General features: G+C 40.1%; 1 protein-coding gene across 6 annotated transcripts in view; it reads left to right on the top strand.

Annotated features, from left to right (window-relative positions):
• The window catches only part of SH3D19 (SH3 domain containing 19), a 217774-nt gene that overhangs the window by 87242 nt on the left and 104179 nt on the right, over nucleotides 1-26353 (top strand). For 2 of the 6 annotated variants that reach the window (XM_060178964.1, XM_060178965.1), the window contains exons 2-3: nucleotides 8816-8855; nucleotides 24561-24605. In XM_060178964.1, coding sequence (XP_060034947.1) covers nucleotides 8816-8855; nucleotides 24561-24605 — 85 coding nt within the window. Of the gene's footprint in view, nucleotides 1-7024; nucleotides 7181-8815; nucleotides 8856-24560; nucleotides 24606-26353 lie in introns of those variants that run through there. The other 4 variants (XM_060178966.1, XM_060178969.1, XM_060178968.1 and 1 more) reach the window with 3 other exon arrangements.

A 26353-nucleotide genomic window follows, 5' to 3' on the forward strand; every position in this document is an offset into this window, starting at 1 on the left:
AATGAGAACACTGAAGTTTAGAGAGGATAAGCAACCATTTAACATGATGGCAGCTGACACTGCTAACTGCACAAGCAAACAGACATGATGTTAAAGATGTCACTGTCATTATCCCCTGTAATCCTTTCAGGATCAATGGAATGTAGAGATTTGTAATTTTTATGGACATGAATTTATCTGGCTAGCACTATGTTGAGCTGGAGGGGAAGAGACAGGAAATAGAAAACCCAGACAAGACACAGCAGTCCACATGGGAGCTTATCAGAGCTAACACGCAGGTAAGGAGATTGTGCATGGGAAGGAGAAGCCAGATTCCAGAGACAGGCTGCTGCTTTGCTAAAGCAACTTCCCTCTTGAAAAAAATTAGCCCTTCCATCTCTAATATCTCTCTTCCTGTATGATTAAGGTGCTGCCTTTCAATGAGTTTGGGCACTTTGTAATTATAATTAATGAAAGGTGTCAGTATTGACAGGGCTGTAGACCAGACTTTCCCACTTACCCTTGGGTAGCTGTCCCATAAACTTCTCTATAATATGCTGTATTTCCTTCCTGCAGTGATAACTCCAGAGATTGTCTTTAATTTCTTGGGGGTGTGTGTTTTCAAAGATTATATATCTATGAGAGAGACAGAGATAGATCCAGATCCAGAGCATCACTATGATACCTGCAATGAAATGCCAGGGATCTGCACCAACATAAAAGACTGCGGGATTGGGGGTATGTGGGGGGGGGGGGACAGGTCCTGGAAAAGGATGACAGAGAACCTAGTGGGGGTTCTGTTGTTATGTGGAAAACTGAGAAATGTTATGCGTGTACAAACTATTATATTTACTGGCGACTGTAAAACATCAATCCCCCAATAAAGGAGAAAATGTGTTTTTTTAATATTTTATTTATTTATTTATGAGAGATATAGGAGGGAGAGAGAGAGAGAGAACCAAACATCACTCTGGTACATGTGCTGCCGGGGATTGAACTCAGGACCTCATGCTTGAGAGATCAACATCTTATCCACTGTGCCACCTCCTGGACTACAAGGGAAAAAAATGTTAAAAGAAAGAAAGACCCCACACACACACCTATGGACATCTAATCTTTAACAAAGGGGCCCAGACTATTAAATGGGGAAAGCAGAGTCTCTTCAACAAATGGTGTTGGAAACAATGGATTGAAACATGTAGAAGAATGTTACTGAACCACTGTATTTCACCAAATACAAAAGTAAATTCTTTTTTTTTTTTTTATTGTTGTAGTTATTATTGTTGTTGTTGGATAGGACAGAGAGAAATCGAGAGAGGGAGGGGAAGACAGAGAGGAGGAGAGAAAGATAGACACCTGCAGACCTGCTTCACTGCCTGTGAAGCGACTCCCCTGCAGGTGGGGAGCCGGGGTTCGAACCGGGATCCTCATGCCGGTCTTTGTGCTTTGCGCCACCTGCGCTTAGCCCGCTGTACTACAGCCCGACTCCCACAAAAGTAAATTCTAAGTGGATCAAGGACTTGGATGTTAGACCAGAAACTTTCAGATACTTAGAAGAAAATATTGGCAGAACTCGTTTCCGCATACATTTTAAAGACATCTTCAATGAAACAAATCCAATTACAAAGAAGACTAAGGCAAGTATAAATCTATGGGACTACATCAAATTAAAAAGCTTCTTCACAGCAAAAGAAACCACTACCCAAACCAAGAGACCCCTCACAGAATGGGAGAAGATCTTTACATGCCATACATCAGACAAGAGTTTAATAACCAACATATATAAAGAGCTCGCCAAACTCAACAACAAGACAACAAATAACCCCATCCAAAAATGGGGGGAGGACATGGACAGAATATTCACCACAGAAGAGATCCAAAAGGCTAAGAAACACATGAAAAAATGCTCCAAGTCTCTGATTGTCAGAGAAATGCAAATAAAGACAACAACAAGGTATCACTTCACTCCTGTGAGAATGTCATACATCAGAAAAGGTAACAGCAGCAAATGCTGGAGAGGGTGTGGGGTCAAAGGAACCCTCCTACACTGCTGGTGGGAATGTCAATTGGTCCAACCTCTGTGGAGAACAGTCTGGAGAACTCTCAGAAGGCTAGAAATGGACCTACCCTATGATCTTGCAATTCCTCTCCTGGGGATATATCCTAAGGAGCCCAACACATCCATCCAAAAAGATCTGTGTACACATATGTTCTTGGCAGCACCATTTGTAATAGCCAAAACCTGGAAGCAACCCAGGTGTCCAACAACAGATGAGTGGCTAAGCAAGTTGTCTTATATATACACAATGGAATACTACTCAGCTGTAAAAAATGGTGACTTCACCGTTTTCAGCCGATCTTGGAAATATCATGTTGAGTGAAATAAGTCAGAAACAGAAGGATGAATATGAGGTGATCTCACTCTCAGGCAGAAGTTGAAAAACAAGATCAGAAAAGAAAACACAAGTAGAACCTGAAATGGAATTGGCATATTGCACCCAAGTAAAAGATTCTGGGGTGGGTGGGTGGGTGGGTGGGGAGAATACAGGTCCATGAAGGACAATAAATGACATAATATTGTTAAATGGGAAACTGGGGAATATTATGCATGTACAAACTATTGTATTTACTGTTGAATGTAAAACATTAATTCCCCAATAAAGAAATAATTAAAAAAAAAAAAAAGAAAAGAAAGAAAACAGAAGTAGAACCTGAAATGGAATTGGCGTATCGCACCAAAGTAAAAGACTCTGGGTGGGAAGAATACAGGTCCAGGAAGGATTCAGAGGACCTAGTGGGAGTTGTATTGTTATATGAGAATCTGGGGAATGTTATGCATGTACAAACTATTGTACTTACTGTTGAATGTAAAACATTAATTCCCCAATTAAAAAAAAGTGAAAAAAAACCTTGATAAAATAAAAATAAATTTGACATTTAAAAAAAAAAAAAAGAAAGAAATGCCAGGGATCAAATGCCAGGGACCTGATGCTTTAGAACCCATTGTGCCACCTCCCAGATCAAAGTTCCTTTTTGTTTTTTTTTGTTTGTTTTGCCTCCTGGGTTATTGCTGGGGCTCAGTGCCTGCATTATGAATCCACTGCTCCAGGAGGCCACTCCCCATTTTGTTGCCCTTGTTATTGCTGTTGTTGTTGGATAGGACAGAAAAAAATCAAGGGAGAAGGGGACTACAGAGAGGGGGAGAGAGAAAGATAGACACCTGCAGACCTGCTTCACTGCTTGTGAAGCGACCCCCTTGCAGGTGGGGAGCCAGGGACTTGAACCAGAATCCTTGCTCCAGTCCTTGTGCTTCATGCCGTGTGCGCTTAACCTGCTGTGCTACTGCAGGCCCCCAAGTTCCTTGTTTGTTTTTTTTTAGATCAAGAGAGAAGTAACTTTATTAACTTTAGCAATAATATGTGTTTATTGAAAGTTTACCATTTAAGAAAACAGTATACTAGTCACTGGCAGTCTCAAAAGTTTGGAAACAAACCAGTTTGGAACAAAGCAGTTTGGAAACAAACCTAAACCAGGGTGGTGAAATGGCACTATAGAGAAGATAGGAGTAGTTATAGAAGGAACACTGGCTTCTTTTCAAGGAGACATCTATTTGTAGTTTTCTCTGCCTAAGTATAGGTAGGGACCATTTAAAGAAAGCTGCCTAATGGAGCCTGGGCAGTAGTGTAACGCGTAAAGTGCAAGGACCGGTGCAGGGAACCCGGTTCGAGCCCCAGGCTCCCCACCTACAAGGGGAGTTGCTCAGAAGCAGTGAAGGAGGTCTGCAAGTGTCTGTCTTTCCTCACCCTCTCTGTCTTCTCCTCCTTTCTAGATTTCTCTCTGTCCTCTCCAACAACAACGATAAACAAAAAGGGAAAAAATGGCCTCCAGGTGCAGTGGATTCACAGTGCAGGCACCAAGCCCCAGCAATAACCTTGGAGGCAAAAAAAAAAAAAAAAAAAAAACTGCCTGAAACTCAAATCTCAGAAAGATAAAAAATTCCATTCACATTTTGTTTGAGTGAATCAGGCTTTCTCTCTTTTTAAAGTCACCAAAGGTAGATTCATGAGCTGTGAATATCTGAGCCCCAGTGGTAACCCTGGTGACAATAATTAAAAAAAAAAGTATATTAAATATTTCATGGTTCCCTTGTGACAGAAACGAGGAGCAGCTAGCTATGGGATGGGGCATGGTTGGTCCAGGCCCATACAGCTGCCAAAAGTATTTATTTATTTACTCCAGAGTAAATAAATAAATAAATAAATATTTTTTGGAATGTGTAGATTCTTTAGTTAATGCTGAATAACACAAAACAGTTATAGGAGGAGAGGTGGCTTTTAAAAATAGCATACACGGGACCAAGTGGTAGCGCAACTGGTAGAGCACACGTTACAGTGTGCAAGGGCCGGGTTCGAGCCCCTGTCCCCACCTGCAGGGGGAAAGCTTTGCGAGTGGTGAAGCAAGGCTGCAGATGTCTCTCTGTCTCTTTCCCCCTCTATCTCCCTTACTCTCTCAATTTCTGACTTTTTCTATCCAACAAATAAATAAATATAATCTTTTAAAAAATAATAAAAATAGCATACACTACATGTAGTCCCAAACTGAATGTTGACAGTAGTGCTTAAAGTATGCTACAGCTTCTCTTCATATATCTCATTCTAATGAGAGATTTCAGTGCTTTAAAGAAGGTATACCATATTTCTTGTAGACGACTTCCTGGTCTGTTATGTGTCTGTCACGTAGACCTAATCTTCCCATTAATATCAAAGAATGATTTAACACCTTTCACTGCCAACCTGTATTAATAATGTAAGCCCCTACTTAATGGAATTTGACTGTTTCTCCAGTTCAGTAATCAAAGCCAGTTCTCTAAAGCCTGCTTATCTTACAGTTGATTCCAATAAGTACAGAGGTAGTCAATTTTTTAAAAAAATTTTTGAATGTTACTTTATTGCATATAGACAAATAGGAATTGAGAGGGAAGGGAGATAGAGTGGAGAGAAAAAGAGACACCTGTAACACTGCTTACCACTCATAAAGCTTTACCTTAGTAGTCAATTTTTTTGTCCGATTATTAGGTTGAGAATGACCCTAACTTTTACCTATCAGTAGAATCTGCCCAGGCTGACCCTGCTGAAAATTGGCCTGTTTCTATACAGTTGTATTACCATCTAAAGACATAAACAGTAGACTCCTATGTACAGATTGTTTAGAACCAGTAGCTGTCATTGTGGCAGAAAAATGTGGGTGATCTGGAGTTAATCATAGAGTCACTGACCTAAAGGCGACTTCCTACCTCTCTCCTGATTCTGAGTCCTTTGGTTGTCGCCTAGATTCCTCCACTGCTTCCTTTGCATCTCCCAAAACATTTCCATACATATAAGCTATCAATTTCCTTTGCACCAATTCTGCCTGTGCTCTGCTTTCAGGGTAGTTTTCCATTTCCTCAATTAGTTTTCTTAACCAGGAGACATGGGTGAGTAGGGATAGGAAATGCAGCTGTCCCCTTGCCCTGTGTGACATACACCTACAAACCCAGCTTCTACATAGCCACCCGGCCACGCAGACCTTCACATTGAGCATGTACTGCTGACCTGTAATGTCCTAAATCCTTAAACTTTGCTTAGTGGACCGACAGAATTTTGGTGTATAATCTATATCAAAATTTTAGTGTATTATGTAACACTTAGCAGATTTTAAAGTAAGTTCTTTCTTATTTTTTTAAATACTTATTCCCTTTTTTTTTTTGTTGCCCTTGTGTTTGTTTTTTTTTTTAATTGTTGTTATTGATGCCGTCGTTGTTGGATAGGATAGAGAGAAATGAAGAGAGGAAGGGAAGACAGAGGGGGAGAGAAAGATAGACACCTGCAGACTGCTTCACCGCCTATGAAGTGACTCCCCTGCAGGTGGGGAACCCGGGGTCTCCAACCAGGATCCTTATGCTGGTCCTTGCGCTTAACCCACTGCGCTACCACCCGACTCCCAGTTCATTCTTATTTTTAACAGCTCCCTTTTTCTTAGAAATGATGATATTTGGGGTTAGTAATTAGTTATATATGATTTCTAAGCTTTTGCAAGTATATTCTTTTCTAATTATGTAAAAATATAAAGACTCTTAAAAACTGGGGGAATTGTGCCAGACAGTATTGGATTTGCAATTAATGAAGTCCAAAGCATTGTATATAGTTAAGATGGCATTTCCATGATTGCTATAGATCTGTTCTCATTTTTCTTAATGGGACTTTATCCAAATGTTTTATTATTGTTGGCAAGATCTGGGTCCTGAATCTGCCATCAGTGCTTTGTTTTACTCAGTCTTGGCTTTTAGATCAAAATAATATTTATTATTTCGCCAGAAATTCAGCATTTGCAGCATTTCAGTAATGCATTTCTTAATAGTTTCACAATATTCTTGGCTATCATGAGGGTAATTTTTTTTTTGCTTAAAATTAAATACATAAAAATATGTGCATACACATATACACTGTATATTTACATATTCAGATTAAAGGATATTGTGTGGCAAAATATAAGATTCATTTGTACTTTTTGAGAACAAGATCAAATCAAGAACATGTGTTTTAATTTGTTTTCTGTCAAGAAGTGAGAAGGGGAACTTTCGTCAGTGATGAAAAAATTGCCCTTACCTTCAAATTATCAAGCATATGGATCTGAGGCATAACATGTTATAAACACTGATTATGTGTTTTACATTGAGAATGCATCACAAGTAACATTAAGTGAATTTGAGAAGAAGTATTTAAAACATCCTCCAACAGATTGGCAAGTTATTTCCTTGGGCTTTAACTGCTAGTTCAAGAGAGAAGTAACATGGAAAGTAATATGGAAAGGCATTTGTGTTTTCTTCGAACAGAAAGTATAAAAATGAGTATAGAATTTCCTGTTTGAACCAAGAATGAAGGAGAACTCCCAGCCATTTACTTCCTGAGTGGCAGCATTCCAGCTGTGCAGACTAGTCATAGTACATCTGCCAATCAGAGCCGGCCCCAGAGGGAAGCCCTCAGATGTTGAATCTTGTTTACATGCATTGTGACTCTGTTTCTCCCTTCCTCCTGTGTGTCATAACACTAGGAAGATTTGTGGGGTATTCACTCTGATATGCCTAAATAAGCTGTAGGAAACTAGGATCCCAGCCACACCTAATGGCCTTACGGGCTGACTTCTAGCTCATCTTTAGTCACAGGTAAGAGTTGTTGCTTTGTTATGTGAGGATTGCTGATTTGCATCCAGTTTCTAGTTATACTTTGAGATACAATACTCTGCATTTGTTAGCAAAACTAGCAGGCTTAAAGCTGAAGGGGAATGATTGGAAAAAAGATTATATGCTATATTGCTATGACTTAAAGTTTCTGGTGCTCAGGAAGTGGGAAAAAATCTTATTTTTATTTAAGGGAAGGATAAAATCAAGTTAAACTAAAGCAAAAGTTTTTAAAGTGATAGTTACACTGAGTCACTAAAGAAAAGTCGAAACCAGAAACAGTTCAATGTTGTGCATTTCGGAAAGCATTAGATCTAAATAAGCACATTTTACTCTGACTTTCTTCTTACTCTTTTCAGGGAGTGGTGTCTTCCTGTGTAATCTATTATCTATTTAATTTTTTATTATGAATCCATTCAGAACAAGTTGGTACATATATTTGACTGTCGTACTTCTTTTCTTCCTTAATTATCTCTAGAAGTTCTTCTGCCAACAGTAAAGGAGAAAAAGAATTTTGGTTTTATCTTTGTTTTACCATTACATTCTTCAAAAGCTCTATTTTGATAACATTGTATATGACTTTAAAAAAAGTGTTACTGCGTAGGATTTTATTATGACTTACACATTGCTTTCTGTAGTTAGTATTTCCATAACAATGAAGCCTTTTATCTGTATTTTAGCACATAGTAACAAAAATCATTAGGGGTGGGGGGGGTCACTGTCAGGGTTTGTGTGTGTGTGTGTGTTTCCTCTATGTGACAGTTTTCAGACTGATTAACAGCATTTTACAGAAGTCCATAAGAGACGTTTTAGAAGACTTCAAGCTCCCACCCTCTTCTCTCTTACCCTGATGCAAGGGCTCTCAACTTCAGTATTGTTGACATTCTAGGCAAGACAATATTTTGTTGTAAGATATATTGTCAGATATTTAGCAGCATCTCTGGTTTCTACACAGTAGATGCCAATAGTTGTCTCCTCCCCAAGTATGATAACCAAAAATGTCTCTCCAGTGTCAAATATCCTTGGGGTTTGGGGGATACATAATTGCTTCTGGCTGACAGCTAATGCTCTTTAGCACATTTGACCTAATTATCTTTGGAACATTAAAATTCAACTTCTGAAATGTTCTGGGTGAGAGAGAGTTAAGGATGAGGCTATGCTGGTCTTAGTGTATTTGCAGATGTTGCTGTAGCTAGCTGACTGTTCATTTCTCCCCACCCCTTCTTGTTAGAAGCTTCTGCCAACCATGATTCATGGAATGATTTTTTTGAGCTGAGTAATTTGTGGTTTTTCAGTTTCCTTAGCTAGATTTGTTTTGGTTTTAGCAAAGTGTTTTAAACAGTAAAGATCTTTGAAAATGGAATAATACATATAATGACATGTTTTTCAAGTAGGTGATTTTCATAAACAATAAAACTTTGTCTGTCCTTTATATCCTTTCTACCCCCTCATCTCAAACTTTGATGGAGAGCCTTATACAGGACTTGTACACAGCAACAGCAGCCTTCAAGCAGTGCTTTCTTAGTAAAAATCCAATGTTAAGACAACTGAAAGTTATGGATTTCTTTTCCAGAGCTTTTAAACAGCATTTTAACATGTAACATTTTTCTGTCTTTGCAGATCGCAACGAACGGAATAAACCAGAGCATCGTTCTTCAAGGTATGAATTTATAGTACTTAATACTTACATATCAACCTCCTTTTAACATACTGTTTGGGAGCCATGATCTTCAAAGAAAAATTCACAAAGGAGTTACTACTGTTCATTGTCTGAACCAAAAATTCTTTGTAAAAATTGACTACCTGAAAGACATATTTTGAGAATTCCTATCAATCATAGATGAATTTTTATCAAATGTTATTTTTACTTCCATTTCCTTCCTTTTTCCCTTTTTCTTTCTTCCTTCCTCCTTTCTGTCTTTCTTGATCTTCGGCAGAGCAAACCCAGGATCTTATCCATGGGCAACACATTCTTTCTCTGCTACTGAGCTATATCCCAAACTCTGCACTCCCTTACTTAATTGTCATTTGTGTGAATAAACATGTGTTGCATTTTTCTTAATTATAAAGCTAGCATTCGTTCATTATAGAAAATTTAAGGGGCCAGGTAGTGCCATATATATCTGGTTGAGTGCATGTATTACAATCTACAAGGACCTGAGTTCTAGCCCCAACCCCCACCCCCCCACCACACTCCCCCACCCCCTCGTCCCTACCTGTAGGGAGGAAACTTTGTGAGTGGTGAAGCAGAGCTGCAGATGTCTCTGTCTCTTTTCCTCTCTATCGCCCTCATCTCTCTTGATTTCTGGCTGTCTCTATCCAATAAAGAAAGATAATAAAAACATTTTTAAAAATTTTAAAGTTTTTCTTAATATAAAGCATTAAGAAGCAAAACAAAACATGTAAGTGTTCGTTGTACAGCTCCTCCAACATTTCTGTATAGATTTGAAATTTCAAAATCAAGTTGCAGCAGTGAGGGGAACCATTCTGTATACCCTGGGGGGGAGGGTCAAAGGGTAGAGCACCAAAGTGAATGTATGATGAGGATGGATTTCCTGGTATAACTAGTCAGAAATAGAATGGGCCACTTAGAGGCAACATTACCAAAGATGAACTGGCAGGGTGGAGGTAGATAGCATAATGGTTATGCAAAAGAGATTCTAGTGCCTGAGGATCCAAAGTCCTAGGTTCAACCCCTGCACTACCACAAGCTAGAGCACAGCAGTGCTCTGGTAAACAAACAAAAAACCCATAGACCGAACGGGACAAACTACTGTTGAAAATATAATAGAGAGGAAGTGGATAACATGAACAGGCCCATCACAGCTAATGAAATTGAAACAGTTATCAAAAATCTTCCCAAAAACAAAAGTCCTGGACCAGATGGTTTTACAAATGAATTCTACAAAACCTTCAAAGAAGAACTAATACCTCTACTTTTAGAAGTCTTCCAGAAGATTGAAGATACTGGAGTACTCCCTGCCAGCTTCTATGAAGCCAACATCACTCTGATACCAAAAGCAGACAGGGACACAACCAAAAAAGAAAACTACAGACCAATATCTCTGATGAACATAGATGCGAAAATATTGAACAAAATTCTAGCCAACCGGATACAGCAGTATATCAAAAAGATTGTTCATCATGACCAAGTGGGGTTTATCCCAGGCATGCAAGGTTGGTTTAATATAGGTAAATCAATCAATGTGATCCACCACATCAACAAAAGCAAGACCAAAAACCACATGGTCATATCAATAGATGCAGAGAAAGCCTTTGACAAAATACAACATCCCTTTATGATCAAAACACTACAAAAAATGGGAATAGATGGAAAATTCCTGAAGATAGTGGAGTCTATATATAGCAAACCTACAGCCAACCTCATATTCAATGGTGAAAAACTGGAAGCATTTCCACTCAAATCAGGTACTAGACAGGGCTGCCCACTATCACCATTACTATTCGACACAGTGTTAGAAGTTCTTGCTATAGCCATCAGGCAGGAGCAAGGAATTAAAGGCATACAGATTGGAAGAGAAGAAATCAAACTCTCCCTATTTGCAGATGACATGATAATATACACAGAAAAACCTAAGGAATCCAGCAAGAAGCTTTTGGAAATCATCAGGCAAGACAGTACGGTGTCAGGCTACAAAATTAACATTGAAAAATCAGTGGCATTCCTCTATGCAAACACTAAGTTAGAAGAAATTGAAATCCAGAAATCAATTCCTTTTACTATAGCAACTAAAACAATAAAATATCTAGGAGTAAACCTAACCAAAGAAGTGAAAGACTTGTATACTGAAAATTATGAGTCATTACTCAAGAAAATTGAAAAAGACACAAAGAAGTGGAAAGATATTCCATGCTCATAGGTTGGAAGAGTTAACATTATCAAAATGAATATACTACCCAAAGCCATCTACAAATTTTATGCTATCCCTATCAAGATCCCAAGCACATTTTTTAGGAGAATAGAACAAATGCTACACAAATGTTTATCTGGAACCAGAAAAACCTAGAATTGCCAAAACAGTCTTGAGAAAAAAGAACAGAACTGGAGGCACACTCCCAGATCTCAAATTATATCATAGGGCCATTGTTATCAAAACTGCTTGGTACTGGAACATGAATAGACACACTGACCAGTAAAATAGAATTGAGAGCCCAGAAGTGAGCCCCCACACCTATGGACATCTAATCTTTGACAAAGGGGCCCAGACTATTAAATGGGCAAAGCAGAGTCTCTTCAACAAATGGTGTTGGAAACAATGGGTTGAAACATGCAGAAGAATGAAACTGAACCACTGTATTTCACCAAATACAAAAGTAAATTCCAAGTGGATCAAGGACTTGGATGATAGACCAGAAACTATCAGATCTTAGAGGAAAATATTGGCAGAACTCTTTTCCGCATACATTTTAAAGACATCTTCAATGAAACTAATCCAGTTACAAAGAAGACTAAGACAAGCATAAACCTATGGGACTACATCAAATTAAAAAAGCTTCTTCACAGCAAAAGAAACCACTACCCAAACCAAGAGACCCCTCACAGAATGGGAGAAGATCTTTACATGCCATACATCAGACAAGAGTTTAATAACCAACATACATAAAGAGCTTGCCAAACTCAACAACAAGACAACAAATAACCCCATCCAAAAATGGGGGGAGGACATGGACAGAATATTCGCCACAGAAGAGATCCAAAAGGCCGAGAAACACATGAAAAAATGCTCCAAGTCTCTGATTGTCAGAGAAATGCAAATAAAGACAACAACAAGATACCCCTTCACTCCTGTGAGAATGTCATACATCAGAAAAGGTAACAGCAGCAAATGCTGGAGAGGGTGTGGAGTCAACGGAACCCTCCTACACTGCTGGTGGGAATGTCAATTGGTCCAACCTCTGTGGAGAACAGTCTGGAGAACTCTCAGAAGGCTAGAAATGGACCTACCCTATGACCCTGCAATTCCTCTCCTGGGGATATATCCTAAGGAGCCCAACATCCATCCAAAAAGATCTGTGTACACATATGGTCTTAGCACCATTTGTAATAGCCAAAACCTGGAAGCAACCCAGGTATCCAACAACAGATGAGTAGCTGAGCAAGTTGTCTTATATATACACAATGGAATACTACTCAGCTATAAAAAAATGGTGACTTCACCGTTTTCAGCCGATCTTGGATGGACCTTGAAAAATTCATGTTAAGTGAAATAAATCAGAAACAGAAGGATGAACATGGGATGTTCTCACTCTCAGGCAGAAGTTGGAAAACAAGATAGAAAAGAAAACAGAAGTAGAACCTGAAATGGAGTTAGCATATTGCACCAAAGTAAAAGACTCTGGGGTGGGGAGAATACAGGTCCAAGAAGGATGACAATGGACCTAGTGGGGGTTGTATTGTTATATGGGAATCTGGGGAATGTTATTCATGTACAAACTATTGTATTTACTGTCGAATGTAAAACATTAATTCCCCAATAAAGAAATAAAATAAAAATTTAAAAAAAAACTATCAAGAGACAAAAGTTCTCACTCAATGTAAAAAAAAAAAGAAAATATAATAGAGGGCAGGGGTAGATAGCATAATGGTTATGTAAACACACTCACATGCCTGAGGCTCTGAAGTCCTAGGTTCAATCACCTACACTGCCATAAACCAGAGCTGAGTAGTGCTCTGGTTAAAAAGAAAAGAAAAGAAAATAGAAAATAAGTTATTCTAGATGTTTCTCCAGCTCCTTGCTCACTCACTAGCCAGTAAGTATTTATAAAGAGGCTCTATTCTGGGCTCAAGATATATTAGGATACAAGAAAAAAATGTGTATAACCTCATAGAGCACTCATTGCTTTGTGCTTGCACTCCCAATCTCTGAGCCTAATTATACTGAAATCAGGATTCACATCTTCACATTTCTACTTCAGGCAATGCTATTCGGTTCTCCTGAGTGATTCAGAAAGGTTAATATCCCTTAATGTCTTAATTTATACTGTTAGGTTCTCAAGAACTATGCTTGGTAACTCTAGTTACCACTTAGTATAACACCTGGTTCACAGTAAGTACTAACTAAAGAAAATTGTTGGATAAATGTTAAGTACAGTCCAAAGAGTGAAGGAAAATGCCAGATTTTTCCCCCCTTGCCAATTTAGAAAAACCTGATTCTCAAAAGCTCACCCACAGCTGTTATAGAGTATGTCTGTTACAACAGTAGTGAGTTGTGCCCTCTCAGATGTTTTTCTGGGAAAAGCCACTGTCTTTTGTCCAGCATGTCTGCTGAGCCTGTTGGTGACCTGCTCTTCCCTAGCCATCCTTAGTTGAAGGCTACCTCACCAGGCAGCAGTGTGTCAAGCAGATTACTGCTGCATCAGTAGAGCAGAAAGGAAAAAATACGAACCAAAAAATTGCTTACTTTTTGGTATATTTATTGGTTCTCCTCAGCAACAAGGATGATGGGCTCAGAGCTCTGCTATGATAAGAGAAATGCACTTGTTTTGTTTGTTTTTTCACGTGGCCAAACACATTCTTATAGCTTTCACAGTGAGAGTGAATAAATCAGGAATGACTGCCTATTATTTTGTGCGGAGAGAAGAAGGAAAGCTTAATTAACTCTTGTCAAGAAAAAAGGCAAATCTTAGTAGGTGCAAACTAACACTAAGTCACCAAGCTAAAAGTATTTTTAAGAGGGGAGCCAGGTGGTGGCATAGCGGGTCAAGCGCACATGGTGCAAAGCACAAGGACTGGCATAAGGATGCCGGTTTGGGCCCCTGGGTTCACTTCACAGGTTCACTTCACAGGCGTTGAAGCAGGTCTGCAGGTATCTATCTTCCTCACCCCCTCTCTGTCTACCCCTCCTCTTTCCATTTCTCTCTGTCCTATCCAACAACAACGACAACAATAATAACAACGATGATAAACAAAGACAACAAAAGGGAAAACTAAATTAAAAAAAATTTTTTTTAAGTATTTTCAAGAGACTTACTGCAGACTTTAAAAAAAAAAAAAATTGGAGGTCCTGGGTGGTGGTGCACCTGGCTGAGTGCACATGTTACAGTGTGCAAGGACCCAGGTTCAAGCCCCCGATCCCCCCCTGCAGAGGGAAAGCTTCACGAGTGGTGAAGCAGGGCTGCAGGTGTCTCTCTGTCTCTCTCCCTCTCTATCACCCCCTTCCCTCTCAATTTCTGGCTGTCTCTATCCAAATAAATAAAGATCACTTTTTTAAAAGTTTGTTTTGATGCTGGAATTTTTTTTTCTAACTGAACAATATGGAAATCAAAGACATCTGAATTATTATTTTTTTTTATTTATAAAATGGAAACACTGACAAAATCATAGAAGAAGAGGGCTACAATTCCACTCACTTCCCACCACCAGAACTTTGTATCCCATCCCCTCTCCTGATAGCTTTCCTATTCTTTATCCCTCTGGGAGTATGGACCCAGGGTCATTATGGGGTGCAGAAGGTGGAAGGTCTGGCTTCCGTAATTGTTTTCCCACTGAACATGGGCGTTGACAGGTGGGCCCATACTCCCAGCCTGTCTCCCTCTTTCCCTAGTGAGTCAGGGCTCTGGGGAAGGAGGGCTCCAGACATACTGGTGTGGTTGTATGCCCAGGGAAGTCCGGTTGGCATCATGGTAGCATCTGGAACCTGGTGGCTGAAAAAGAGTTAAGATATAAAGCGGAACAAATTGTTGACTAATCATGAGCCTAAACGCTGGAATATCGCAGGACCTCAGTCTTGCCTGGGTTAGCAGGGTTGTTTTATTTTTTTTTTTGCCTCCAGGATTATTGCTGGGGCTCAGTGCCAGCACTATGAATCCACTGCTCCAGGAGGACATTTTTCCATTTTATTGCCCTTGTTTTTATTATTATTGTTGGATAGGACAGAGAGAAATCAACAAAGGAGGGGAAAACAGAGGGGGAGAGAAAGACACCTGTAGACCTTCACCGCTTATGAAGTGGCTCCCCCCCCCACTAGGATCCTTACGCCAGTCCTTGCACTTCGTGTCATGTGCACTTAACCCGTTACACTACTGCTTGGCCCCCTAGAAGTATTCCTCAAAGTTATACCCAATATAAATTTTCAAAAAAAGCAAACAATTCAGTAAAAAAAATTACCTTGGAATATATACAATCTAGGAAGTTGGGAGGTAGCGCAAAGCGCTAGGACTGGCGTAAGGATCCCGGTTGGAGCTGTGAGGACTCCCCACCTTAAGGGGAGTAGCTTAACAAGTGGTGAAGCAGGTCTGCTGGTGTCTGTCTTTCTCTCCCCCCTCTCTATCTTCCCCATCTCTCTCCATTTCTCTCTGTCCTATCCAACAACGATGACATCAACAACTACAACAACAAAACAACAGGGCAACAAAAGGGAATAAATATTTTTTTAAAACCCCTAGAAAGATGCATGGAAATGACAATGACTGTCAAAGGTCTGATCAGGGAAGGTCCCACAGGGCATTTCAGTCTACACTGCTTAATTTTGTAACCTAAATAGTGTTCTTTGTAATATTATCTACAGTTCTTTTAAAGTTCTGAAATTGTTCACAATTTGAAATAAAGAAGTTCAAAAAGACCTTGAGTCATAAAACACCAGTGTCTCCTTATAGGAGATGAGCATAAAATTAATGAAATTTTCTTTGTTTTTTAATTTTTTAACAGAAAAATAAAGAGAAACAATAAGCAATGTTGCAGGAGGGGGGATCAGTGGGTGACTGCAAATAGCTCAGCCAGTAGAATGCAGTATTTGCATTCTTAAGACTCCTGGTTTGATCCCTGGCACTTTGTGTATTACAGTGGTGCTCTGGCTTCTTTTCTAAATACAAAATTAAATAGCTCATTTTAAAGGGTAATGAAAAAGAAAAAAGTGATTGAGTACTGTTCCCATTTTACCTCTACTCATAATCTTCCTTCTAGACAGCACTGTTTATTGCTCTGTATGTTTTTTTAAAATCTTTTTGTCACTTAAGAATTATACAAAGTAGGAGTCGGAAGGTAGTGCAGTGGGTTAAGCACAGGTGGTGCAAAGTGCAAAGACCTGCCTAAGGATCCTGGGTTGAGCCCCCACTACCCACCTGCAGGGGAGTCGCTTCACAAGCAGTGAAGCACGTCTGCAGATGTCTTTCTTAACCCCTTCTCTGTCTTCCCCCCTCTCTCCATTTCCCTCTGTCCTATCCAACAATGACAGTATCAATAACAACAACAATAATAATCACAACAATAAAACAATGGCAGCAAAAGGGAATAAGTTAATAAATATTTTTTTAAAGAATTATACAGGTAACTCACTGAGTATGGTGTCTTGACTGTATTCTGTAACCACTGTTATTAAGACTCTGATGAGATGATGTGTGCTCTAGCATATACTTTCTATACATAGGTATGTCTAGTAGATAGCCAAAGAATAGTTAGAATAAATAGGAAGACACACTCACCAATGCCTTTTCTACTAATATTTCAAAAATCTTCATCATATCAGTGTCAGAGAATAAGGAAAAATTCCCTCGTAAGGGTTATTTTCAGGCTGGTCAAACAATCAAATTAATACAAGACAGACTAGTAGGAAAAAAGAACAACTTTAATTGCATACATATTAGAGTGTCCATGTAGACTCTAAATCCAATTGTTGGGGGCTAGGGGTGGAGGTATCTGTGTCCTGAGTTAAGGAATATGTTAAAGTCCTGAGGCATCTAGGAGAGAGAGGTGGGACTTTCATGATGATGAAAGGGTAGCTCATAACAAAGATCAAAGGCTCAGTAATTAAGTGTCTGCCCTGCCATAAAGATAGGTTACTTCTGGACTAACAGATAGCTCAGCTGGTTGGGTGTGCCTTGCCATACACATATTCTGGGTTCAAGTGCTGCACCACAGGGGCTGGGAGGCATGATACCTGAAGAAGTTCTAGTTCTGTGGTGTCCTTCCCTTTCTCTTCCTGTATCTCTATCTTTCTGTCTGAAATATAAAGAGTGGAAGGTGAGGGCAGATTTTTTGTTTGTTTGTAAAAGCCCTACTTCTAGGCAATACCTTCATCCCTAGTTTCATTCTTCTAAGTAGTTAAGGGAGTGGTAAAAGTTCTTCCCGAATGTATAATTTCTCATTTACCACAGCTCAAAAGAATTCACATGCCAAAGTGACATATTTTGGGAAGATATATTTTGAACATCTTGGGAAAATCGATCTTTCATCTGTTTCCACTTTAAACTTATACATGGAGTTAAGTGGTGCCAGCTATAGCATTTGAGTTGTTAACATTGTATAATGGAAGTGATGCTACAGTAAATATTTTTTTATTTTAATTTTTTTAATTAATTTTTCCTTTTGTTGCCCTCGTTTTTTATTGTTGTTATAGTTGATGTCATCATTGTTAGGTAGGACAGAGAGAAATGGAGAGAGGAGGGGGAGAGAAAGACAGACACCTGCAGACCTGCTTCACCCCTGCAAGTGGGGAGTCGGGGGCTCGAACAGGGATCCTTATGCCAGTCCTTGTGCTTAACCCGCTGCGCTACTGCCCGAATCCCTACAGTAAATATCTTTTTATTCCTACTACTATCTATATGTGTGTAAGATAAGCTCTGTTGTTTCTTCCAAGATAGTTTTTTTCTCATATCTAGTGAACTATCCTCACTCATAATTATTTTAAGTTTTAAATTTTTATAATCTTTGTTATAATCTTTACCCCCCCCAAAAAAAAAAAAAAATCTCAGCTTCAGAGTGGTAGTTTGGTGCCATTCCAGGCTCAGTAGGACCATTTTCAACCCTCTTCACCACAATGTATCCTGAAATATCACCTCAGACAGGGAGGGACTCAAACTCAGCATGCGGTATAAATGTGGCACATAGTTCAGTATACTCAGAATTAATAGTTGATGACGTTTAAACTTGGAATAACCATTCTATCATTAAGAATTTAAAAGAGCCTTGGTTCAGTGCATTGGTTTCCTTTGTTGATCAGATATAGTTGCTGAGGATTTTATCTTGAAGCTTTGCCATCATCTCATTATAGTTTAAATAGATTAGCTAAAAGCAAAAGATGTAACTTGTTTTCAGCATTTCTCCTTTTTAAATTTGTTTATTAAAATGTCATGCTCTGCTGGGCTTTGTTTAACTACTATAATTCGGTAGCATTTCCCTGTCCATCTGCTGTCGATTTCTATACCTCTATAAACTATAGCTCCTATGTAATTACTTCCTGGCATTATGTTTCTTATGCTATAAGAGAAACATTATTTTGCTGTAGCATCTGTAATGCTATAAACAAGATGAAAAATTAAAAGTGTAAACAGGTTTTGTGGGGAGGGGAATTCTTTTGCAATGAGAGATATGAAAAAATTATTAGCATCTGATATCATTCTACTGATAATATACATATAAATCATGAATTTTATTGTAGATTTAAGAAATGGGACATTAGCATTTTTCCCTAGTGTGGTGGGAATGAAAATGGAGCATTTATATGGTGTATCGGTAGGGTAATTGAAAAGTTTTATCAGCTGGCCTACCACTGCCATAGTACTTACTGTGGAGGCTTCTCTGAAGTTGTTCAAATTAAACTATCAGCAGACAGTTAACTGTGGGACAGCAGCTGGACCTGTACTTATTACTTTTTCAAAAGATGGGTTCACATGGCCACCCATTTCTCAGCAATCTAGGGAGGACCCGGGACTCCTAATCATCTTGTTTTTTTTCATCATAATGGTTTCTTCTCTTTCCCTTAGGCTATATTTTACTTGTTTTATTTTAATAAGCAGAAAGACCAGAACACTGCTCAGCTCTGGCTTGTAATGGTGCCGGGGATTGAACCTGGGATCTTGGGATGATAGGCATGAAAGTCTTTTGCAGAACCATTACTCTGTTTCCCACCTTGGGTTATATTTTATATTAGGCGTCATCGTTGTCCTTGTCTTCTTCTCCCTCTCCTCCTCTCCTCCTCTTTCCTCTTTTTCTCCTCTTTCTCCTCTTCTTTTTTTATTTTAAACTTTAGAAGCTGTTTTTTGAACAGTTCTAGAATTTACGTATTAAACTTTGGTTGAGGAGGCTAAGTGGTGGCAGACCCAGTGTAGCACACTTGTTACCATGCACAAGGACCCAGGTTCAAGCCCTCAGTTCCCACCTGCAGGGGAGAAACTTCTAAAGCAGCTGTCTCCCTTTCTGTCTCTCCCTCCCATTTCAGTTTCTCTTTGTCTCTATCCAGTAGATAAAATACTTTTATAAAAACTTAAGTTGAGTGGTCTGGGAGGTGGAGCAGTGGATAAGCCATTGGACTCTCAAGCATGAAGTCCTAAATTCAGTCCCTGGCAGCACATGTACCAGAGTGATGTCTGGTTCTTCCTCTCTCTCCTATCATTTCTCATGAATGAATAAATAAAATCTTAAAAAAAAAAAAACTTAAGTTGAGGGCACTATGTATATAATCTCGTGTATCTCAGTTTGTTTACAGATTATAGTTTTACTCCAACTAATAAATATCGTTGTTTTATCAGACTTTAATTTTTATTTAAATGTTCCCCTCACTTTTAGCACATATCACATTTTCAAATGTACTGTTTAGATTATAAGTCACAAACTGTAGTAGTACTTGGAAGAACTGTAAAGTAGAAAGACTTGCGGGCAGAGGTAGATAGCATAATGGTTATGCAAACAAACTCTCAGGTTCAAGCCCTTGTACCACCATAAGCCAGAGCTGAGCAGTGCTTTGGTAAAAAAAGAAAGAAAAAAGAAAGCAAAGACTTGCTAAACAACCATTCAAAGTCTGGTCACTTCCTTAATAGTAAACTGTTGTAGAACCACTATAATGTCTCACTTACATAGTACACTTCTTTGCCATGAAGGTGACCCAAGTTCAAGCCCAGCCACCCACTTCATTGAAGGAAACTTTGATGCTCTGGTGTCTTTTGCTCTCTCTCTCATTAAAAAAAAATTGTTTATCAAAATTTAATCTTGTCCTGATACATGAAACTATTCTCAAACCAGAAGTCTGTTCTGGTCCCAAAAATGCAGTTTCAGTGTTGGAGATTTTGTTTACTTTTCTCTCAGGGTTTTCACTGAGGCTTTGTGCTTGCATGAGCATGAATCCACCACTACTAGTGGACTCTTTTTTTAATAGAAGGGCAGAGACAGAGGAAAGAGGCGGAGAGGAGAGACTCCACAGCACTACTCTGCCGATCTTTTATTTTTTAATATTTACTTATTTCCTTTTTGTTGCCCTTGTAGTTATTATTGTTGTTGTTATTGATGTCGTCGTTGTTGGATAAGACAGAGAGAAATAGATAGAGGAGGGGAAGACAGAGAGGGGTAGAGAAAGATAGACACCTGTAGACCTGCTTCACTGCCTGTGAAGCAATTCCCTGGTGTGGGGAGCTGGGGGCTCGAACTGGGATCCTCACACCAGTCCTTGTGCTTTGCACCACGTGCACTTAGCATGCTGCACTACTGCCCAACTCCCTACTCTGCCAATCTTGAAGCTTCCCCTGTACCGACTTTAATGTATTAAGTTTCTGACTTTTTAAAGTAGAGAGAAGGAGGAGAGAGAGAGAGAGAGAGAGAGAGACACCGAGACCACAGCACTGAAGCTTCAGTGTGATGAGGGCTGGGCTCACTCTGGGTGACATACATGAGAAAGCAGTGCATTGTTGAAGTGAACTATTTTGTCCTGGCTTTTTTTCTTTTTGAAAACATAGTGTAATTTTAATATAAATGCTTATGAATATACTTTTAAGTTATTTTCATTTAGCATTATCTCGTGAATATCTTCATTTCCATAAATGCTACTGTAAGTTATTAATGTTCCCTATCAGGTAATATATTTTTATTATAAATAAATAAAAAGATAAACATTAAAATATTGATGATTCTTCATCTATTTAGCCTCTGCTTAGATTGGTAAAATCCTCCAGAGTGATCTGGAATAGAAGATAAAGTACTTGGATCTGAACAGTCAGGCTATCTCAATTAGAATCCATTTTCTGGGTTCACTCAGGCAAGTTTCTTCATCTTTCTGTACCTCATGTGTGAATGGGGCTAATAGTAGTTGCTGTGTGTTAGGGTAATTATGATGATTGTTACTTGCTATACACTTACGGTTCAACCAGAGCAGAACCAGTAAGAGCTGTATATTAAAAGATTTTATTGTAGGTAATTGATTTACGCATTTGTCAAGGCTAGCTAGGCAAGTTGGAAATTCACCAAGCAATTGACCTGGAAGGTCAGGCTGGAACTGTCTTTCTTTTTTTCTTTTTTTTAATTATAAAAAGGAAACATTGAAAAAACCATAGGATAAAAGGGGCACAAATCCACACAATTTCCCACCACCAGCTCTCCGTATCCCATCCCCTCCCCTGATAGCCATCCTATTCTTTAACTCTCTGGGAGTATGGACCCAAGAGCATTGTGGGATGCAGAAGGTTGAAAGTCTGGCTTTTGCAATTGCTTCCCCGCTAAACATGGACGTTGACAGGTTGATCCATACTACCAGCTTGTCTTTCTCTTTCCTTAGTGGGGAAGGGCTCTGGGGAAGCGGAGCTCCAAGGCACATTGGTGGGGTTGTCTGTCCAGGGAAGTCTGGTCAGCATCCTGCTAGCATCTGGAACCTGGTGGCTGAAAAGAGAGTTAACATACAAAGCCAAACAAATTGTTGAACAATCATGGACCTAAAGGCTGGAATAGTGCAGATGAAGTGTTGGGGGCTCCTCCATTTTGTAGATAGCTAGTAGGCATATTTTAGTTGTATTTCAAAGGGCCTGTAGCTATACTAGTGTTTTTTGGGTGGTTTTTTGTTGTTGTTGTTGCTTGTTTTTTTTGCCTGAGCCTGAAATATGATATGCAGGTGGATCCAAGTTATTGTCTGGGGAGATGATATCATGGCTGGGAAAGGGACCAGAAAGCTGGATCAGGGAAGAGAGTAGCTCCCCAATATGGGAAAGCGGTATAAATATTGTTGACTGTAAACCCCATCAATTTGATATGATCTGGGGCCCATAATTAGCTTAGGAGCCTATGTGACCTCTGCATCCCTCTAGATCTGAGCTAACATTCTGTGGTCATGCTGCCCTAGTATTGACCCATCTTCCTCAGGTGTAGTATAGAGTATGTTGTCCAGCCTCCCTTCAGAGGATGGAACATTCTCTACCATTGTTGATCCAAGTTGAGGGCAAAGTCCTATGGGAGCCCACAAAGGCGTCTATTTTGTTGTTCCAGATAGAATTGACCGGTAACAATGGAGAGAGGGATTTATTCAGGTTCTAGGCCCATCAGGTCTGTTTGGGAATCTCAGGATTCCATGATTAGGGCCCCAGCTGGTGGAATGGCTTGATAGTGACTAAAGAGTCATCGTTAAAGTATGCCAGTCTCTTGCCCTTATTCAGGCTGGAACTTTCATCTGTAAACTGAAGCTGTTGTCCACAAAAAGGGTTCTTCTTCAGGGAGACTTGAATTTTGCTTCGGCCTTCCATCACATAAATCAGATCTGCCCAGATTATCTCGGAAAGTCTTCCATACTTAAAGTCAACTGATCATGAACTTTATTTTATGTTTTTACTAGAGCACTGATGAGCTCTGATTTATTGTGATGCTGGGGATTGATCCTGGGAGCCTCAGGCATGAAAACTGTTTGCATAACCATTATGCTCTCTCCTTAGCCTGATCATGAACTAGTCACAAGTAGACAACACCTTCATAGCAACCTGCAAATTAGCGTTTGGCTGAGTAATTGGGGACTGTAGCCTAACCTAGTTGACACACAAAAGATCACCATAGATTAAACTCATCTGGGAATGAGTTTCACTTTATCTCTGTTTTTCAAGGTTAGAGCTCTTCAAGTGTCTACAACTTGGAATTTCTTTCTGAAAGACCTGTTCACTTTTGTCATATGTAACTGGACAGGTGTACTATACATGATTCTAAAGGATTCTCCATTGGAGCTAGGGTGTCTAGTCATGACAGGAACATAAATGTCCTCATGAATACAGATCTGGGTGATATCTGCTCTGACACAAGTCACATTACCTTTTCATGAGTCAGTGGACAGATAGAGTCTGGGATTGTCAGAAGCTGTTGAGTGGTTCCAAAAGCTTCTAATATAGTAGAAGATAGTAGCCTTGACTGTTAAAAGATAAAAGATTTGGCCCTCTCTTCTTTGTTCAGTTCCTCAAAGAGGGAAACGATGATTCACTCAGATGTAAAATAGCTAGTAGTAAAAGTACAATAGACACTGAGAGAACATTTCTGTTGGTCTTAGATTTCAAAGCTTTTAGCAGTTGGAAACTTCCCCTGTAGATGATCTATTGTCCAGTGTTTGGTTTACTTTTTTAGTTTTGAATAGTAGGGTGGTGGTGCAGCACAACTTATATTAGTCATGGTACAACCAGCCTGTGCTGCTTCCTTCTTCCAGGTAAAGGAAAGACACCAAATTTCCACATACTCTGACTCCATTTTGCCATATCTGCTGCACTTCTAAAGTTACATTGTGGTGTTAAAGTTCTCTCTCTTGGGAGTTTCAAGAAAAAAAACACTTAAAATCCATGGTTTCTGGAGCTTGGAGTTTAGTTTAGATTTGGACTTGATGAAACATACACTGGTGTATGCTGGCCAGGTATGTTGATGAGCCACCATGGAAAGTTCAAGAAGCGGACATGATGTGGTTTTAGAGAGAAAGTGAGGAAGATTGGAAGCTTGTGTAAGAAACCACCTAGCTTCCCAGGGCTGTGTGAGAATCAGCTTGTGGGAATTCTAGAGTTACCATTATCAGTTCATAATAAAAACCTTTCTACTTAAATTGAGTTTAAAGAGATTTCTTTTTCTTTTAACCCCACAAGATAATATTGTCATTAGAAGAAGTAATGATGATGCCAGAAAGTATTATAATTGAGACATGAAAGTGACACACTTAGTAAACTGGCACTGGCTTTAGGACTGTTCCAGACTGTATAACCTTGATTCTAGGATTTATTTCCATATAGGTTAGAGTGACTTGAATATACTGAAAATGCGGAGTCAGTATAGTACTCAAAGGCATTTATGTACAAACCAAATCCCTGCCATATAATATATTGTGTGAAGAGGGAGATGTATTGCTCACCTCAGGATCAGTGACACTAGATCTATGCTTTCGTGAGTAATAGACTTTTTATTGGTTTGTCCTCTCCCACAAACAAAAGAGGGGGGAGCCTCTTTAATGTACGGTCTCCTAAAACAACATGAAACATAGTCAGACCCATGAATTTCCAAACATTTATTTGCATATGTTCCTTGACACGTCGTGTATTAGGAATAAATCTCAGCAGTGAATGTCTTACATCATTTTCTAATTCTTTTCAAGACACCTTTCTTCTTCCTTCACCAATGCCTCTGATTTAAATCTTTCAGCCATGAGATATTCACTGACAGAAGACAGCTTCTCAAGATTCCTTGGTAATTAATTCATAATTCTCACTCATAAGTTTTGTATGGGTCTTTTAACTTTTGGCTGTAGATGAACTTTTTGTATGAGGTAAAGTACTCGGCCACTTCCTCAAGAAGACAGAATTGATATTTGCTACTCCGATAGGTAGGACTTACAAATAGTGGGAATTACTAAACAATGTATCTTCTTTTATGGAAGTAAGGATGTAGGAAAAAACAGAGTCTCTCCATCTGCCTCCCATTCAGCATGACTGTGTAACTGTCCATCTATCCATCTACACTTTCATTTTAGTTCATTTCTATTGTGTTGTATGCTTTACATTGGGTTCTAGTTCTCCCCCGCCAAGAGAATTGGATCAGTCCAGTTAAATTTTGCGGGCCCGCTTGGCCCCGCCCCAAGGAGCCCTGCGAGAGTGCCAGAGTTGGAGAGGGTTCCAGAGTTACAGAGTAAGAGAGAGTTCCACAGTTGAAGAGTTTCAGGGTTCCTGAGTTCCAGAGTAAGAGAGAGTGCTTGTGCCGCCGCAAAGAGACAACAGAGTTCTGTTTGGTGATTAGTTTGTCTTAGTTTATGAATCGTTGTTCCTGAATAAAGAAATACAGCTTCCCTGCCCAGCCGTTGTCTCCACGTCTCTGTTACCCGCCCGTGAAGCTAGCCCGGCCAGCTAGAGCCGCCTAATTTTAACAACAAATGGCGCCCACGTGGACCTGACCTGCGCATCTCTCAGATAAGTAAAGACAATTTGGCTACCTATGCACTATGGCCTTCTCTTCTGCTTGTGAAGAGATCTCCAAAGGCCTCTGCTCTTTCTTCACGAGACTGTTTTGCTGTTTCTGGAACATTTATCTCTGGACCACTCTGGTTTCCACTCGCTCGGGCGAACTCAGAACAGCCAGCAGGAAGAGCCAGCGGGCTAGAGGCGAGGCGCGGAGCTGCTGTTTCCACCTTGTTAAACAGCCAGCCAGCCAGCTGCGCCCAGACAACCCCGCGCACTGCGCCCGCAGCCCCGCAGCCCGCAGGAGGCCGACGCCAGCACACAAGAGCCCCAAGAGCCCGACCCCAGCATGCTGGAGCCCGATGCCAACACGCTGGAGCCCGATGCCAACACGCTGGAGCCCGATGCCAACACGCTGGAGCCCGATGCCAACACGCTGGAGCCCGATTCCACCACGCAAGAGCCCGATGCCAGCACGCAGGCCAGCCCACAGGAGCCGGCTCTCCACCGTGTGGCGCAGGGCACTGGATGCATGATCCCTCCTCGCTGCTCGGCCACTGCGAGCAGGGCAGCAGACATGGCAGGGCCATGGGGCAGGGCCGCGGCGGCCTATCATGGCCACCACCCCTGGGCACCTAGGCCCACGCCTTCTACAAAACTGGCCTGCCTGCCCTCTTGCTATGAATTCTGGAACGATCCCGGGCCTCCCGGACCCCCAGACTCCCTGCCGAAACTGGGCACACGAGATCTCCAGCCGCCTATCCGGTCTGAAGGCAGACAAGCTGGAGTACGCAGAGATTTGTGCAGAGATCGCAACCTGCAATTCCTAGAAGTGAAGCTGTGCGGGAAGCCACCTCCGGATGGTGAACCCCCCCCCCCCAACAACTAAGACAGTACAGATTTAAATTCGTGTTTGAAATGACATGTCTTAGTAACAGAGGTTTCTCTCCTAGTGTATTAATGACCATGTTTATGTGTATGTTTAAAGTTTGGTAAACAGTAACTTTAAGGCTAAATTCTTACTAGACAAAGTTAAATGAAAAA

Source organism: Erinaceus europaeus, chromosome 19 (assembly GCF_950295315.1).
Source record: "Erinaceus europaeus chromosome 19, mEriEur2.1, whole genome shotgun sequence".
Taxonomy (NCBI): Eukaryota; Metazoa; Chordata; class Mammalia; order Eulipotyphla; family Erinaceidae; genus Erinaceus; species Erinaceus europaeus.